An 18,061-nucleotide genomic window follows, 5' to 3' on the forward strand; every position below is an offset into this window, starting at 1 on the left:
TTTCATATTGCAACATGAGAAGTTAACAATACACACGCAGAAGTCCAGGATAGAGAAACAAATACATTTGGGTATAGTACGCTTGACGTTCCCTACAACTTATTACAGGGCAGGTTTAATTCTAGTTTCCTGTGTATATCGCTTTAGGAGACCGGCCTGAATAGAAGGGTGTGTGTTTCCAGCAAGATATCGAACCCTAATGATGATAACTGCAGCAATGCTCATGTGCCTTAGGTATGGGAAATAAATGGAGTCGTAAGAAAAGAATAGGATACTGACAATGTATAGGGAAGACTTTGGATTGTCTGTTTAAAAGGTTTATTTAATATGCAATTCATATTCTTCATGTAAGTGCACTTTCACAAGCTTATTTTTATGTTTCGGGTGCAAATATTCATTTTTGTTTCCCCCCCCCCCCTCAGGCAAACCACCATCTACCCATATATAGTTTGGCTGAAAATGCACTTGTCAGTAAACACAAATCATAGGGGGGGAAAAAAAAAAAAAAAAAGTAAAACAGCGCTAAATTCTACCCCCCTTTTCATAGACAAGGATAAAAGATTTCCTAATGAACACAGTATACCTTACAAGACGTGAAGACAACAAATTGTGATTTTTTTTTGTTGTATCTTTAATTTGTATATTTTTGTGCTGTGGCTTAAGTAAAAGGCTGCGAGGCTGTAGTATAACATTCCAAGTACCTCCTTCCATCTTTATTTGACTAGGTTTCTTGTTTTATTTTTCCGTCACAGAAACGGTTTGGGGCTAGAACAGCAGTAATTGCATCACACTGTTTCCTTTAATTCAAGTTTTATAAGCAAACTGTAAAAAAAAAAAAAAAAAAAAAAAAAAAAAAGGAAAAATACAGTTCATGATTTTAGAAGATGCGGGACAAACTGAAGCAGTAACTTGAAAGTCTTGAAAGTTATTCTGGTACATGATAGCATATCTCATGATCGGTTGTCAAAGACTCAAGTAGGCTCAACTTCAAGCAGTATTAAACACAAGCAAAAGTGATTTAACCCTTAAAATAAATATTTAGGAAAACCTCTCTGTACATACATGTGAAAGATTGTACAACACTTTCACGCTAGGGGAGGGAGAAAGACTTTGTTCATATAAGCAGCAGAAATCTGCTGTTCCAGCCCAATGTCCCAGTGAAGAAGGGAGGCACACATACAGTTGACTACATGTAGCTGACTATCTTATGGCCTTTGTGGACAGGGACTTCAATATTACTGATTGTTATCCCTTTTGTTTAGCTTCCTTTGCCTTTCCATGTTACAGCATGCCAAATCCCTTGGCATATGTGATAGCCTTTAATAATCTCTCTTTCAGTTTCTCCTTGCTTAAGTACTCCGGAAGTAAAAGGACATTAAAGCATGTATGAGATGTTGGTAACCTGCAGGCAAATAAACAAAATAAACAAATTCAGTACACAGTTCTAGCCATGCAGATTTTACATATATAACAAACCAGCAACATAGTAAAAAGGACTGATGCACCTTCACACAACACTAACATTTTTAAAATCTGTTTTTAAAGGATGAAGCCAACAAATGGCCATGTTGAACATGACCAAAAAACAAAACAAAAAAAAAAAAACTAACATTATCTACAGAAACCAAACCTACTTCCAGCTTCCCTTTTGACCAATCAAAATGTTGATGAGTCATAAAACAGCAGGTTTACTTTAAGAGTCAGATTCCCAGGATTCAACAAAAACTTCTAAAACAATTCACTACATAAAAATCAATCCTGAGAAAAAATGTACAAAATCAGCCCATAAGGAATGGCACGCTCCTGCGTAACCACAGCTCAATTCACTCGCTATGAGGCCGCTAAGCACTTAACTTGGAAGCATTCAGCGGCTCCATACAGGATGAAGAGCACCATCTCAGGTAGCAGAGCAGGAGCACTTCCATTCATTGTGGGGAGATTGTGTCCCTATTCTGGGGATCAGTGTGGGACTGTGTGGTTGGGCCCAGCGATCAGCTTGTTATCCCCTAGCCTATGGATAAGAATACCTCTTTAAGGCCAAAAAACAAAATCCTATGTTCCTCTTAATATCATACACATAGCTTACCGGTCTGTGTCGGGGCCATTTTTGGCTATAATCATCTTTAGTTTTCCTAGTCCACCCACAGGTGCTCTATCTGTGCCAGTTGTAAACTGTAAGAACAATCTTTTCTGCTCATCGGTAAATGAATGAACTATATCCCAGAACTCCCTGAAAAGGAAAAACAATGGAGATGTTACCACAATTCTGCAGATGTAAAACTGACAGTCTACTCTTTTATCAGCTTGATAAGACGTGGGTGATATGAACTTTAAAGTTAAGGCCCTATTCCACCAACAGATCTGACGACAGATTATCTGCCAAAGATTTGAAGCCAAACCCAGGAACAGACTATAAACAGAGAACAGGTCATAAAGGAAAGACTGGATTTCTCCTCTTTTCAAATCCATTCCTGGCTTTGGCTTCAAATCTTTGGCAGATAATCTGTCGTCAGATCTGTTGGTGGAATAGGGCCTTTAATCTGTCAGCTGCAATTCAGGGTTCAAACATGATACCTTTCATATATCCATCCATGTTTTTGGAACATAGAAAAATTATTTTATTTTTCAGTGCAACAAGGGCTGTAATGCCTTCTTGTTCCTCGAAGCTGAGCCATGATTGAAAAGCAGAATCAATGATGGGGGGAGCAAGGAGGCATTTCAGCTTGCAGCAGATTAGGAACTTGGGAAAGACTGAATCTTTGCTCTAAATATTTTTCTACGTTCGGGAAGCAAAGATATATGAAAGGTACCATGTGTCCTTTGCTCCGGTATCTAACAGTCAGCGGTTTGGGTCATGAACTGCAGCTGACAATTTCATCTAGGGTTTCCTCACACGTACCGGATCTGCAGCAGATTTCACGCAGTGAAATCCGCTGCAGGTCCAGTGCCATTCATCCCTATGAGAACACATACTCGCAGCAGGATTGCCAACCCGCTGTGAGTATGTGAGTTAACCCCCAGCCGCCAAGAGCATACATTACTTGCTCAGCGCCACAGCTGCGAGTATGTGTTCTCATAGGGATGAATGGCACTGGACCAGCAGTGAATTTCGTTGCGAATTCGCAGCATGAAATCCTCTGTGGATCCGATAAGTGTGAAGGCATCCTTAAAGTGAATTCCCATCTTATACAGTGATGGCACATTGATAGAATATACCATTACTCTATGGCCCAGGACACACACTAATACTGAGAAAAAAGGGGCTGCAGAGCAGACTGCAGCCACTTTACAATGGCACTCCTAGTCACCTGTAGTGCAAGGGACTGCAGCATAGCTATATTTAAGTGAATGGTGTTGACTGCAGAAACAATGAAGGTGCTGAAAACCTTAAAGTGCAACTATAATTTTAGTAGCAAAAAAGTGAAATTCCTCAAATAAAAAGCCCATGTGTTACCTTTTAAAAAGAGCCCTAAACTGTGTTGATAGCTTGTATGCTCGCTGAGATATCACCAGTTGTTTGGCTCAGAAGAATAAATGAATTTTTCTTCTGGCTGAGAGAAAGTGGGCGTGGCCTATCCCTCATCTCCCTGGCTGGGTCCCTCCATTCACTGACCAGCACCTTAGCAGATGGTATCACACACAGAGGGATCAGATAGAGCCCCAGCATACAGTATGACACAGTAAGATTAGATACAGAGCCCCAGCAGATGGTATCACACACAGTGGGATTAGATACAGTCATCTTCTCCCATAACACTGTAGGATTATGTCAGCCATGGAGGTGGGGGCACCTGCCGCAGACATCTGATAGTGAATGTTATATGTACTATGGAAGGACTACAGCTGTGTTGTGCTGGGACTTGTAGTCCCCCCCTCAGTGACTCACCCACTCTCCCTCATGCAGAACATTGGCTGGGTCATGGCTGGGATGTCCCTCCTTGTTGAAGCACTGAGTACTTGTCCCTCCATCCAGCTCTTCCCCTGCACTGCTCCTCACACACAACACCCTCAGCTCTGCTTAGTGACCTCTGTGAGGGGAGGGGGAGGACGTGCTGCTAGGAGGGGGGGAGGAGGGTTTGTTTATGTTTCTCTCTGTGTCAGGGCTGTTATCTGATCCTCCTGTCACAGTCAGTACGGATCTCCAGGGAGGGGCCGTGTCCAGCAGGAATGCAGAAATAAGTAAGAGCCAGAGAGGGCTTTAAGGGCATAATCAGCCTTATGTATTTAAAAAAACTGTTCATTTTAGGTTATTAATGTACATTGCAAAAAGTCTTATCATGACCTAAGCTAACTAAAACTGAAAGGTCAAAATATTTTATAGTTGCGCTTTAAAGTTTCACTGTCGTTAAAATTTTATTTCAGAAATCAATAGTACAGGCGATTTTAAGAAACTTTGTAAATGGGTTTATTAGCGGAAATATGAATTTTTATCATGAAAAAGCAGTTTGAAGCTCTCCCCCTGTCTTCATGGTTTTCCTATGGAGAGAGTAAGTAGAGGCAGCAAAACAGGACAACAAAGAGTTAATTTACATTCACATCACGAGCTCTCTCCTCTGACAGTCACCACTGAACTCTGAATAGCACTCTGAATAGCTAGCGCGCTGTCCAATCCTTTGTTCTTAGCTCTCAGCTGCCCACTAATCTCCCTCCTTCCCGCTCCCCTCTTCATAGACCAGACAAATCCGACTGATGAAAAAACTGTCGAGATTTCCTGATTCTGAGCAATGGATGACAGAAAGGAGGGGAGGGTGGACCTGGGAAAGGCTTTTTAAATGCAGATAATGGCAGATTTGCCTAATAAACCCAATTACAAAGTTTCTTAAAATCGCTTGGACTATTGATTTCTGCAAAAAAAATTTTTAACAACAGTGACTCTTTAAATATTCTTTTTCAAATCCAGTGGTGGTTTATATATTTAAAAAAGCGCTGCGGGATCTGTTGGCGCTATACAAATAAATATTATTATTATGGGACAGGACCGTGGAGGTAATCTCCCCATAGCTGTAACCCCTCTCTCCCGGGACAGACAGTGCTGCATTTATGTGCCCAAATCTGGCCTGCTCATTCCTTCATACCCCCTGCAGTCTCTCTCAGTCCTGATTGGTCCATGCTGAAAACACCCCCCCTCCCCATTGCTGTCATGTGACCACATAGGCCTCTGACAGCAGCCCTGCTTCTCTATTCTAGCCTGTTGTACTACGCTACTGCATTATGGGGATCTGCAGTTCCATCCTGTATCTACAAACTGCAGCTATTCAGGTTTATGCCCTTACTATACATTATACACCACATGCTGATTGCTATACTGTACAGTAACTTATAATATCACATATTCAGCTGCTTATAAATGTTTGTTTCATCTGTTCTACATGTTATTCAGAATAAAAAATATTCTTGGGGTTTGGATCAAATTGTTTACTTTTTAATGATTTCTTATGGGAAAATGTGCTTTGGTTTGAGAGTCCATTTGGATTACAAGCACAGTCCTGGAACGAAATATGCTTGTAATTCAAGGCACCACTGTATTTACATAGTTAATAAGGTTGAAAAAAAGACAACCTATAGCCCTACTGCCTCATGAGGCTGGAAACACACACAGCAGGTTTTATTTTTAAACTGTCCAACAGTTTTTGTGCCAAAACTAGAAGTGGATTAAAGACAAAAACAAGTCCTCCCTTTATATTTTCCATCTCATTTGAATCCACTTCTGGTTTTGTCACAAAAAATTTGCAATTTAAGCCTGAGGCAGATGGCAATTACCCAATCCCAGGAGAAAAATTCCACTATGGCAATCAGAATAAATCCCCAGATCAGCGTTGTAAACTAATGCCCATATCTTACAATATTATATTTATGGAGAACAGCATCCAGGCCTCCCTTGAACTTATTTCATGAACTGCTCTTACAGTAAAGAATCCCCTGTCTTTGCTGATTATGAAACCTTCTTTCCTCTTCTTCTGCACTGTGTAATTATATCACCTGTGAAATACCAAGGAAATCCTCAAAATATGACCTGTTGGTTAAGGCCTGAGGACTGGAATTGAGAAGCACTGCTCTAGACCAGGGATGGGTAGCCCTCCAGCTGTTGAAAAACTACAATTTTTGCTACGACCACCAAGATCCGCTTTAGATTTGGCTGTCCAAGCATGATAAGAATTGTAGTTTTGCAACAGCTGGAGGGCCGAAGGTTCCCCATCCTGGCTCTAGACACAGAGGGTGCCCCCTTGTCATGGTTAGCGGCCTAGGTGTAAAACGATCACCAAAAAAGATCTCTGTACTGTCCATTTGTATATTTGTATATTGTCTTTTTTTTTTTTTTTAAATAGTCCCAAGCTTGATAATCTGTCTTGGTACTGCAACCCACCCACTCCAGGTAAGCAATGTGTCCTCCTTATATAGAGATGCCCAAAACTGGCACTGATCACCAAAGTTGAGTTTACTGTTCACCAATACTCTCAGGTCCTTTTCGGAAGCAGTATTACCCAGTGTTTTAATCTTTAGCGCATAACTGTACTTATTTCTACGGTCCATGTGCATAACCTTACATTTATCCACATTAAACTTCATTTGCCATTTAAGTGCCCAAGCCTCCAGCTTCCCCAAATGCCTTTGTAATATTATCCGCCTCTGTGGTGATTACTTTACCCAGTTTAGTATCATCTGAAATTCTTGACACTGGAAATGGAAATTCTTCTGTGTAGCCCCTCTTCAAGGTCATTAAAGGGGTTGGCCACTTTATAGTAAAATAGGTCAGTACAAAGTATTAGTAAGTGTGCTCACTGAATATACCGATAGCAGCTCCCCTTATCCAGGCTGTGGTGCCCTGCTCTGTTTCAGTCCATAAAATGGCTGACATGGAGGAGCATGTGACAATGCCCTGTGTCCTCCATAGACATATACAGGCTCAGTGGTGGACACTGGGGGGCAGGGCATTGTCACATGCTCCTCCATGTCGGGCATCTTATGGACCAAAACACCACAGAGCTGGGCAGCTCAGCCTGGAGGAGGAGAGTCTGATTTTAGCTCTATGAGGTACACAGGAAGCTGCTGTCAGTATATACAGTGAGTACAGTTACTAATACTGTACACTGAGCTATTTTACTATAAAGTGGCCAACCCCTTTAACAAACATATTAAAAAGTGGACTCTATACTGACCCCTGTGGTACCCAAGTAGTAATTTTAACCCAAGTATGTTCCATCCACAGCCATCCTCTGTTTCCTATCACTCAGCCAGTTACCAATTTACATATATTTCCCCTAGTCCCAGCATCCTCATTTTATACACCAACCTTTCATGTGGCACAGTATCAAATGCTCATCTCATAAAAGCTGATCAGATTAGTCTGACAGGATAGCTGGTGCTGGTTATTTTCATTAAGATACTCCAGTTTAGCATCTCTTAGAAAACCCTCAAATTGCTTTACGCACAATAGATGTTAGACTTACAGGTCTATTGTTTCCAGGATCACTTTTTGACCCCTTCTTGAATACTGGTATTACATTGGCTATACACCACTCCTGTGGAACCTGTGATCCCTGTCATTACAAAATCTTTTAAATATTAGGAATAAGGGTCTGTCTAAGACAGTACTTAATTCCTGCAAACTTCTGGGATGAATGCCATCTGGGCCCGGTGATTTGTGGATTCTAATGTTTTTGAGAAGACGCAGAACTCCTTGTTGGGTTAGTAAGAGGACATTGATCAAAATCATTGCAGTTAACCATTCTTTTTCAGTATCAGATGGGGTTTAGCAGGTCAAACTTTGACCGATCATAAATCTATGGCATATCCTGGGGATATGCTATGACTTTATTAGATGGTAAACCATGGTAGGTAGCATGTTTGAACACAAAGCAAGATAAAGGGACGTTCCTTTTTTGAATCCCAGAAGTGTTATCACAAGTGCTCTCTCATCACAATCCCATCTCTTTACCTAATAATGCGAGAATCTCTGGTGTAGCCTCCATCATATTCCGTTGTTTCCTTAAGAGCTTGGAAGTCTAAATTCTGTGGAGAAAACACTGGAATGAGAAAGTCTCCCGACAAAGAAAAAAAAATAAAAAATAAAAAGTGCAGCATATCAAAAGGAGATGGAAAAAAGCCAGAAACCACTTACCCTACTTCCACAGATGAGCAGCTCAATTTCCTCTGGCCTAAACAGATATTTGAGTGGGGATTCATTGGTGACCATGTGGAATCCCCTCCTGAAAGCCTTAAATTGTTTCTCCACAGATCTATTTAAAATGTGATCTGTGTAGAGACTGACAAATTCCTGGAATAAAAATTAAAATAAAAGTTTTAAAATGGAATCTCTCACATACCTAATGTTACTTTATTATTATTTCATTAGTTTCAAGTAGATGTAAATATGTCAAAAATGTTATAATTTTTTTTTATTTGTTAAATGTTATTTGTGCAAATAAACCTGCTAATATCCCACCAGTAGTGGTTTACCTCAGACATTGGTCTTTTTTATCTAGGTCCCATCATTTTGGAGACATTTGATTTAGAGCACATATGCAAATGAGCTAGTAAGGAGCACTGGGGGCATTCCTTGGTCCCAGAGAGCACCCCCTTCGGCCCGCCACCTGCTTACTTCAGTGACGCTTTCCCTACGCATAATTATGTAAGGATATTCAGGCTAGTCTTTGACACACATGGGCAGGAAGAACACCTGTACGAAGATGGGCTGCTGTATCTGCCTATGCGCGACAAAGACAGGCCTGATTATACATACCTCAATATTCACAGACCTCTTTGCTGCCACCAACACTTGTGTAGGGAACTGCAGGGCTGCCTAGGCTCTGGTCCCCACAGTGACAGCGGGTGATAAATACTAATGTCCATCACTCTGCAAAGGTTGCCAATGTAAAATTATTGGAAAAAGAAAAAAAAAAAATTTATGGCGCTTTACATACTCGCAGCATAATGAAAACTCAGCTGAGAATATGTAAACCTATTCAAACTGAGAGTGCCAGGAACCGCAGCGGATTTTGCAGTGCAACTCGCAGTGTGAAAACCGCTGTAAATACGGTACATCTGAACCATTCCTTAAAGGGGCAAGTTGGCAAGCATGCATGTCGGCTGTCTGCCATAGCACTAACATCTTTCTCTGCAGCTCTATGCTTCTCTCTACCTTCAAAGTGCCCAGAGGAAACAGAAGGAGCCATCCACCACTTTAAGGAGACCTGTTAAGTAGTATACCAAACATCATTACCTTCCTGTTCTCATTTGTAATGGGGATTTTATCTCCATTCTCTTTTAAGTCATGCATCAGAGGATTCCCAAAGAGATCGGTCTGAGATATCTGAAACGTCATCATCATGTCATCTTCAACGTTGCCCTCATACGCCAAAAGATCTTTCAAGCTTTGGTAAAGGACCTGCAAAACACATCTTTATTGCACAACTTGATAAACCTTGAAGAAACTGATGACATGCAGAAACTAATCCTCTGCTTGTGCAGATCAAAGTGTTCTCCTTACAGCAAGACAGAAAACTGCACATATCCATGCAGTCTCAATCTGAACTCAATTAGAATTTTAAGGTGGAAAATCCCTCTAAAAATAGAAAGCACAGTTCAGTCTCAAAGAGGAATTCTCACAGAAGACAGCAGAAAGTGGAAATACATGCAAGATACATAGCTGACATTCATTATAATATATCACAGTACAGTACACAGATATTAATGCACTGCTTCAGGCAATGTATAGGCCAAAGTAAATAAAACTTTAAGACACTCTGGACACCAAAGATAACAAAGACTTACAGGGTGAGAGTCGGCCAAATCACGAAACGTTCCTTTTTTCCCCATCAGCTTTCTATACACCACCATTGGAAAGTGCACATCTAGAATGCAATTGTTATAAATTGCAAGGCCCAGCACAATTCCAATGAGAGTAAACTGTCCTTCAGTTTCAAATGAAGATGGATTAAACCAAAAGAGTCTAGTGGACTCATCGTAGGTAAACATGCCTGCAAACACAAGAAAGACGTTCAGTGAGCACAAATACAACGCAATGCTGCAAATCCCTGATCACACAGGCAGGAAATGGTTTCTTTCTGTGGGTATATAGGAGAGGGGTGGGCGGTATGAGGGTGTATTTTTTGCGCCATTATCCATAGTTTTTATCAGTACCATTTTGGTACTTTGAATGCTTTAATACTTTTTTTTCTGATACATGATATGACCAAAAATCTGTAATTCTGGTGTTTGGCATTTTATTTACATTGTTTACCATGCAAGATATAGAACATAAAATTTTAAAGGTTTGGGCAATGCCATACAAAATTATGCCAAATATGTTTATTTTACTTATAGGCGGTGAACTTTAACTACTATGATGGAAGGTTTAAAAAAAAAGAAAAAAAAAAAGTTTAGGTTTTTTTGTTACATTTTGTTTAATAATCCCGCAAGGGAAGTGTCATAAGCAATAATTGATACTGAACCATGTAATTTTATGGCATCTTATGGATCAGATCAGTGCTCTGCTAGAAGAGTCTTCCTTGAGCTGTACTCTATTAGCAGAGTCACTACAGCAACCATGAAGGATAAGGGTGCCTTTATACAGAGAGATTTGATGCCAAAGCCAGAAATGGATCTGAAAAGAGGAGAAATCTCGGGCTTTCCTTTATGCCCTGTTTATAGTCTGTTTCTATATTTGGCTTCAATAATCTGTCAGATAAATCTCTGTGTAAAGAAACCCTAAGGGGAGGCATCCTGCCTCACAGGCATCTGATCACACCCCATGGTCATTGATGTCAGTCGCTAGCTGTGCACATGGCAGCAGACACCTACCACCTGCATCGCTCCTAAGTTAACATGGAACAGTCCAGATGATTATAAATGTGTTCCATTACAGTTACTTTGTAAAAACTAGCCCCAACTGGGAAAATCAGTAGTCTGTGGATTTGTAGGTAGTCCTCCAAGGGATAAATAACTATCAAAAGCAATAAAACTGTGATAGATAAGCGACTTTCTGGAAATTCCATTAACAGTAGGAGATTTAAAATGTTATTTAAAGCAAATGTACCATCAGGATAGATCGGCGCCGATGCAGCGGCCCATTTTTTGAACTGAAGCCCAGTTCCCGTGTAGGGCGCCGTTCTATCCATGAGTACCGGGCCGGTGCTGAAGCACTGGAGGAGACCTGGGCCGCCCCCAGTGTGAGGAATTCCTCCAAATGGGGGCAGCCCGGCCCGTCTCCAGTGCTTCTGCCCCGGCCTGGTAACCGTGGATAGAACGGCCCCGTACACCGGAACTGGTTCAAAAAAATGGGCCGCGGCACCGGCGCAGATTTATCCGTGGGTCATGTTAAAGCGAATGTACCTCATGGTACATTCACTTTATATATATATATATATATATATATATATATATATAAAAAAAAAAAAAAAGCACAACATTTACACAGTTATAAGTTGAGGAATAGTTCTGGAATGCTGCTGTTGCACACGCACAAAAAGGAGAAACTTACCTATATCAGGGTTAAATATTTCCTCTACAACCAGTTGGAAAAATTCTTTGGAAACTCCTCCTTCGTCTACGCCCTGCTCGCCTTCAAACTCTACATACAACTGCTTCTTTAGGTCAGCTGGGTTTTCCATAGCGATCATCTCTAGCTAAAAAGATGGAAAAGACATTTATAATATAGTTATTGGTAATAATAGAGCACTTAATGTCATTTCATCTGTCACAGACAGTCATATTAGTCAGGGATTTTTCAGACACCATACTTGCACTTGCATTTTTAAAATAGTTTTAAATGGAAACAGTCTATATTATGCCTTTTGCCATTTTGGTATTTTTTCAAGTTGGGGAAACATTGTGAAAAGAAGGGGCAGAAAAGCTCTGCTGGTTCTCCGGAACCTACAAGTAAAATTTTGTCCACGTTATCTATGAAAAACTTGAAGGATTATCAAGCGGAACATTATGGGTAATTACTTCAGCTGTTCCAAATACTTCCCAAAATGGTGAATGCAGCTCTGGATTCTAGCAGAATTGTGAGCGCAGCTCTGGCTTTTGTAGGCAGCAGGATCCAAAATGATTATAACTAGAGATGAGCGAACCGGGTTCGGGTTAGAGTCCATCCGAACCCGAACGTTCGGCATTTGATTAGCGGTGGCTGCTAACCTTGGATAAAGCCCTAAGGCTATGTGGAAATCATGGATATAGTCGTTGGCTGTATCCATGTTTTCCAGACAACCTTAGAGCTTTATCCAAGTTCAGCAGCCACTGCTAATCAAATGCCGAACGATCGGGTTCAGATGGACTCGAACCCGGTTCGCTCATCTCTAATTATAACCCATTCACCTGTCTGCATCCATGTACCTGTATTCATGTGAATAAAGCAAGTGATTTTATAAAGCAGCTGTGGTGAGTGCCTCGATACTCTGTCTTCCATGGACACTCCAAAATGATTATGCAAGTGCCATTTTAAAAAAGTTGCATTTGTTTAATTAGACAGGGCACTGAAAACGTACATGCCAAGAGAACTATGAGAACTATTATGAGTCACAAATTTTTGTGCAATTTTGCACAAAAATTAGCTTTTCTACATCAAAAGACATATGCATGAAAAATTCCCCCTAGGCGTATATCTGCTTTTTACTTGCGATTCCCTCTAAGGGTATGTGCACAATGGAATCCTGAAGGAACAGCCGCGGATTCCGCAGCTTGCCCCCGTTCGGGGTGGCCATGTGCATCTCCGCTGCTCCCATTGGCTTGATTCTATGGTTTGCAAGATTCCGCTGTCCACCCGAACAATGAGCGGGTTCATTCTTCGGACGGACAGTGGAATCTGGCAAACCACAGAATGAAGCCTATGGGAGCAGCGGAGATGCACGCGGCTGCCAAAATCCGCTAGCGGGTGTTCTGTCGGGATTCTGTAGTGTGCACATACCCTAAGGGTAGTTTCACACCTACCGGATCCGCAGCGGATGTCGCGCTGCGAATTCACAACGAGAACCGCTGCGGATCGTGTACCATTCACCCCTGCAATAGCACATACTCGCAGTGGGATTGACATCCCGCTGTGGATGTGCTTTTACCCCCGCTGCCCGCATCCCGCAGCCCCCATGAGCCCCGCATCCCCCATCCCCGCCTCCCCCGTATACCCCATCAGCCCCGCTGCCCCTCGCATCCGCCATCCCCGCAGCCCGCCGCTGAGAGCATACATTACCTGCTCCTCGGCACGGCTGCAGTTAAGTTCCCGGCTCCGGTCCTGCTCAGCTGATCAGCGCACGGCAGCGCTGATCGGCTGAGCAGGTAATGTATGCTCTCGGTGGCGACCAGCGGGCTGTGGGGATGGGAGATGCGAGGCTGATGGAGGATGCGGGCAGTGGCGGGGCTGCAAGAGGTGGGGATATGGCGGGACTGCGGGCAGCAGGGGGTTAAAGCACATACTCACAGCGGGATGTCAATCCTGCTGCGAGTATGTGCCATCACTGGGGTGAATGGTACCGGATCCGCAGTGGATCTCGCTGCGAATCCGCAGCGTGAGATCAGCTGCGGATCCGGTAGGTGTGAAGGCACCCTAAGGGTAAAAGCACTATGGGGCAGATTTATCATAGCCGTTATTGTCGTCCAATCATAATAAAAAATAAAATAAAAAATATATTATACACACACACACACACGTATTTTCCTCTAATGTGATCGACCACTATAATGAACAGTATTCCTAGGTTTGCAGAAATGAAAAGACAACAGGCCCTTGGCTCGATGTAGCACCGCTGATCAGAGAGACTGGCGCTTGTTTGCAGAGCCGTTATACGGAAGCCTATCAACACCAGTCGCTTACACATTTCTTTTTACACTGGCGGATGTACAGACAAAAGTACTTATGATTTTAATGCTCACATATAAGATGGGGCCAGCTGGGCTTTTTACATGAGCCGGTCATCAGAAGTGCGAGTCCTGCCTGCTGAGAATCGGCCTGCGTACAAAAACCCTTAAACCTGATTGGTCTCGATTTCATTATATGGCGTCTCTTTTATACAAGGGTTAAATCTTACTGAGGAAAACTGAGAAACAATTCCATTAATTACGGTGCTGGCTCTGCTGGCATATGGTTGTGTAACAGTCTGTCTTATCTGCAGTATTAAAGGTTAACCAATATCAAGTACAGCAATATTACTAATACTAAGTCCCTGCTGACTGCCAGGCTTCTGTAGTGAATGAGTAACTGCTTACATAAGGACATAAGGAAAATGGAGACTGAAAGCTAAGACAGAAAATATCATTAATTATAGGGGCTGTCCCTCAAGCACATTGAAAAAACCAACACACTTCCATTTAGAATAAGGCAATTAAAAAAAGTAGTCCCCTGTGTCTAGAAGGGGAAGGTTCATTAAACAGGTCTGTAAGAATTACAGTCTGTGCTGCCTGTAGCTTATTCCGATGGGCTGCTATGGGCAAAACAAACTGTGTTCCTGGGAAGTTTCCTCAAATAACTTTGTTTCATTTAATCTGTCTACAGGAAAAGGTTATTGCTGTATAAGAGAAAGCTGTGTTGGAGTATTTTGTTTAATAATTTAAATGAGTAAATATGTTCTGTTTTGAATGACTTGCTTATGCAATAGTGTTTATTCATGGGGCAACTCCTCTAAACAGATCTTCCTTATATTAGAGGGTCAGTCCTTCTAGGAACCTCTTTATACTGTTCTGTGCTAGCTCAATAAGCAATAAATTACACAACCCACAAGTATAAGATAAGAGCAAAGTACATGTGTTTCTGTTTTGAAAGTGCAAGTAAGGCAAAGCCAACATTACCTCTTTAACCCCTTCATGTAATCAGGCTGTATAGTTTCTACTGCCGATGCCCCATGCAGTATGAGGCTATGTTCAACGTATCTTTTCATAAAAGTACGGCCGTTGTTGACATCGGCAACAACGGATTTACTTTTAGCGAAAAGTTGCCTACTGTTCTATGGGATCCCGGCCGGAGCGTATACACATAGTATACGCTCCAGACGGGATCTCTCGCAGCGCCACAAACAACTGACATATTAGTTTTCTGCGGCTGCTATTCAGTAAATAGCGGATGCAGAAAACCCTGTCAGTGCACACTATGGAGCAAGCGGATCCAGCAGCTCACTCCATAGTGTGCAATGGAGAGTTCTGATGCAGGTGCACAGGGATGTGCCTGCATCAGAACACTACGGCCGAGTAACGGCCGGGATGATCTTGTCAGAGACTGGCCATTCCGTGTCCCGGCTGGGTCACAGAACGGTTGGTCTAATACGTGTGCACATAGCATGACTGTGTATAAGCGTTCTTGGTGTGAAGGGCTGCTTCAGTGTTAACAGCCCCATACACATTAGTGTCCCAGGAGCCAGGGATAACATCAGGCAGCTGCCATCACTCCTTAAATGGGATGTCAGTGACAGGAGATGTACCTGTCATTGACTGATCAGGATCACTTTCCCTGACAGGTGGTGGAGTAAGGTTATGTTCACACTACGGAATCGGCAAGGAATTCCAAGTGGCATCAGTGCTGCGGATAATGCTTGAAGTTCAGCCTGTACCATAGATTCAATGCGATTTTGCAAGCGAATCCACACTCTGCCCATGGAACTGAGATGTCAACGGAGCACGGATTGCACTTGAGAAATCACACTCAATCAATGGTACAGGCGGAACTTCAAGCTGAATCCGCATCGTGGATACAGTTTCAATTTCCTTCCAGATTCTGCAGTGTGAACATACCCTAATACTTCACAGGTATAGAGTAATCATAGGCAACACTGTCAATGGAATGCGCCTGCATTGTTCTCCTACTACATTGTACCACCTTCTACTTTGCTACATAGTTTAATACTTACCTCTGTCCTGTCACGTCGGCAGACTATGAGAAGAGCTCCAATAATACTGATTAATGCCATAGCATTGATCAGTACATGCAATCTAGTGATTGCTTATAAAAGTCCCCTCGGGGGACTTATAAAGGGTTTAAGTCTTCAAAATATTAAAAACTCTTGTCCAGTTTAAAAAATAGAAAATAAATTACCCCCTTTCCCATAATACAAATAAAAATAAAGGATAAACATATTTGATATCAGAATTGTCAAATCAGTTTTTCTTCTATTATATATGAGGAAAAAAAATAATTATATATATATATTTATTACACATACATACATACATATACATACAGGAGGCGGAGGGCGCTGGGACGTGCAGGTGTGCCAGGCCGCGGGAACTGGCTGAGAAGAGCAGGGGCGGTGTACAGTGCCGGGCGGGTGACGCGGGGCGCGCTCTGACACGTCAGGAGGTTGGGGGACGCGGGGGCGAGCGGGTGGCGGCTCCGTTGTGCTGTGCCGGGCGGGTGATGCGGGGCGCTCTGACACACAGGGACAGTCCCCTATGTGTTGTCTGTGCATCCCTGCATACACAGCACACGAGACATCCTCCAACCTGTGCAGCTCAGGGCTCAGACGGGGAGATGAAAGTGAAAATACCCCAGATACCGTCCTGGCAAAGTTGAGGTCGGTTAACCGACGCCAGAGACGGTATCAATATTTTCACGGTATACAGCCCAGCCCTAATATTATATATATATGCTCAAAAATTTCCATATACACCAATATGAAGCCAACAAAAACTATAGCTGATGGCTATAAAAAAAATAGCCCCAACCAGCCCTGGAGGTGGTTTACTGTGACCTGAACATCCATGCATCAATGACCTTTGGTCATGAGGGGGTTAAGACTATTACTAAGTACTTTGCTTAGGAAAAATGAAACACAGCCATTGCTGCCTATGTAACAAACCAGTTGCAGAGAAACATGGCCCCAGGGATGCATAGGCAGCTTCTCGTGTGGTTTCCAAAAACCATGCAATGTTGTTAAAAAAATCCCAGCTTTAATTGAGGCACACATACACATTAAATCCTCCAAATCCTCCAAGGATCCAACATGTAGCGGTCGTGTATACATGTATGTTACTGGGGAAGTTGGACTAGCCGTGGGCCAAACAAGGTCAGCTGACAACTATCTAAGGTGCATGGCAGCTTTAGATACAAATTATTGTCACCAGTTCTAATCTTTGCCTCTGTTGGCCAATTTAGGTGGAATCTGCCATCTATTCCCTGATGTCTATTGATAGGTTAAGACCCCTTATAAGACTGGTTAGAACTGCTTGCTTACCACACACCATTACATCAGCAAAGTCTGCTTGCACAACACTTAGACTAGTATTACACGGGCCGATGGGGGTCCGATAATACCTGTAAACGAGCAGCGATCTGCTAGATCGTCGCTCGTTTACTGGACCTATTACACAGCCCTTGCTTAACTATATACATTACCTATCCACGTTCCAGGGCTGCTGCTGCGGTCTTCTTCTCCATGGGGAGAAGACGACCGCAGGAGCAGCCCTGGAACGTTGATAGGTAATGTAGATCGTCAGTCGCGCACCACTATTACGCGTAGCGGTGCACGGTCGGCACCGAACGAAAATAGATCCAAACCTATATCAACGATCAGCCGATGATCGTTGTCATCGGCTGATCGTTGTATTTATTACATGAAGCAATAATCGGCCGACTTGGCCGATTATCGTTCCGTATAATAGTAGCCTTAGGCTAAGTGCACGCACAGTATTTGGCGCCTTATTTTAGTCAGTATTTTTTCCAAAATCTGAAGCCAGTCCAAAACACAGAAAAAAGGTACAAATCTTTTCAGTTTTTCCCTGTGTCAGTTTAAGTTTTGGCTAAAAATACTGATACAAAATATAGACCAAATACTGAACAAAATGTGAATACAGCTTTAGGCAAAATGTGTGGTTATTATTATTTTTATTTTTTTTAGGTAAAATGGAGGATCCTCCAACATAGTCATCTGAACTCATACTGTACTTGTCACAATCACAGTTGTGACAGGTCCTCTTTAAGTAGTCATTGCTATCCCTATTATACGATAACCAATATGATCGACTGTTATTCCTTACATTCATAAATCACTTCATTTACCAAACAAAATGCTCCTTAACCCAGAAAAGCAGCTCTAAAGTCTAGCCCACAAGGCATCTCACTTCTCTGAAGTCTGATTGTCACTGC

The 18,061-nt window shown here is 42.3% G+C and overlaps 1 protein-coding gene across 2 annotated transcripts in view; it reads right to left on the reverse strand.

Moving 5' to 3' along the window:
• Positions 1–301: 301 nt before the first annotated feature.
• UBE3A (ubiquitin protein ligase E3A) overlaps positions 302–18,061 on the reverse strand; it is a 45,183-nt gene continuing 27,423 nt past the window's right edge. For both annotated transcript variants that reach the window (XM_069970854.1, XM_069970853.1), the window contains exons 5-11: positions 11,480–11,624; positions 9,772–9,977; positions 9,221–9,385; positions 8,120–8,275; positions 7,937–8,010; positions 2,087–2,230; positions 302–1,402 (exon numbers count right to left, since the gene is read on the reverse strand). In XM_069970854.1, the coding sequence (XP_069826955.1) occupies positions 1,282–1,402; positions 2,087–2,230; positions 7,937–8,010; positions 8,120–8,275; positions 9,221–9,385; positions 9,772–9,977; positions 11,480–11,624 (1,011 nt within the window). In that variant the 3' untranslated portion in view covers positions 302–1,281. The remainder of the gene's footprint in view (positions 1,403–2,086; positions 2,231–7,936; positions 8,011–8,119; positions 8,276–9,220; positions 9,386–9,771; positions 9,978–11,479; positions 11,625–18,061) is intronic.

The sequence above is a fragment of the Dendropsophus ebraccatus genome, chromosome 5 (genome assembly GCF_027789765.1).
Source record: "Dendropsophus ebraccatus isolate aDenEbr1 chromosome 5, aDenEbr1.pat, whole genome shotgun sequence".
NCBI lineage: Eukaryota > Metazoa > Chordata > Amphibia > Anura > Hylidae > Dendropsophus > Dendropsophus ebraccatus.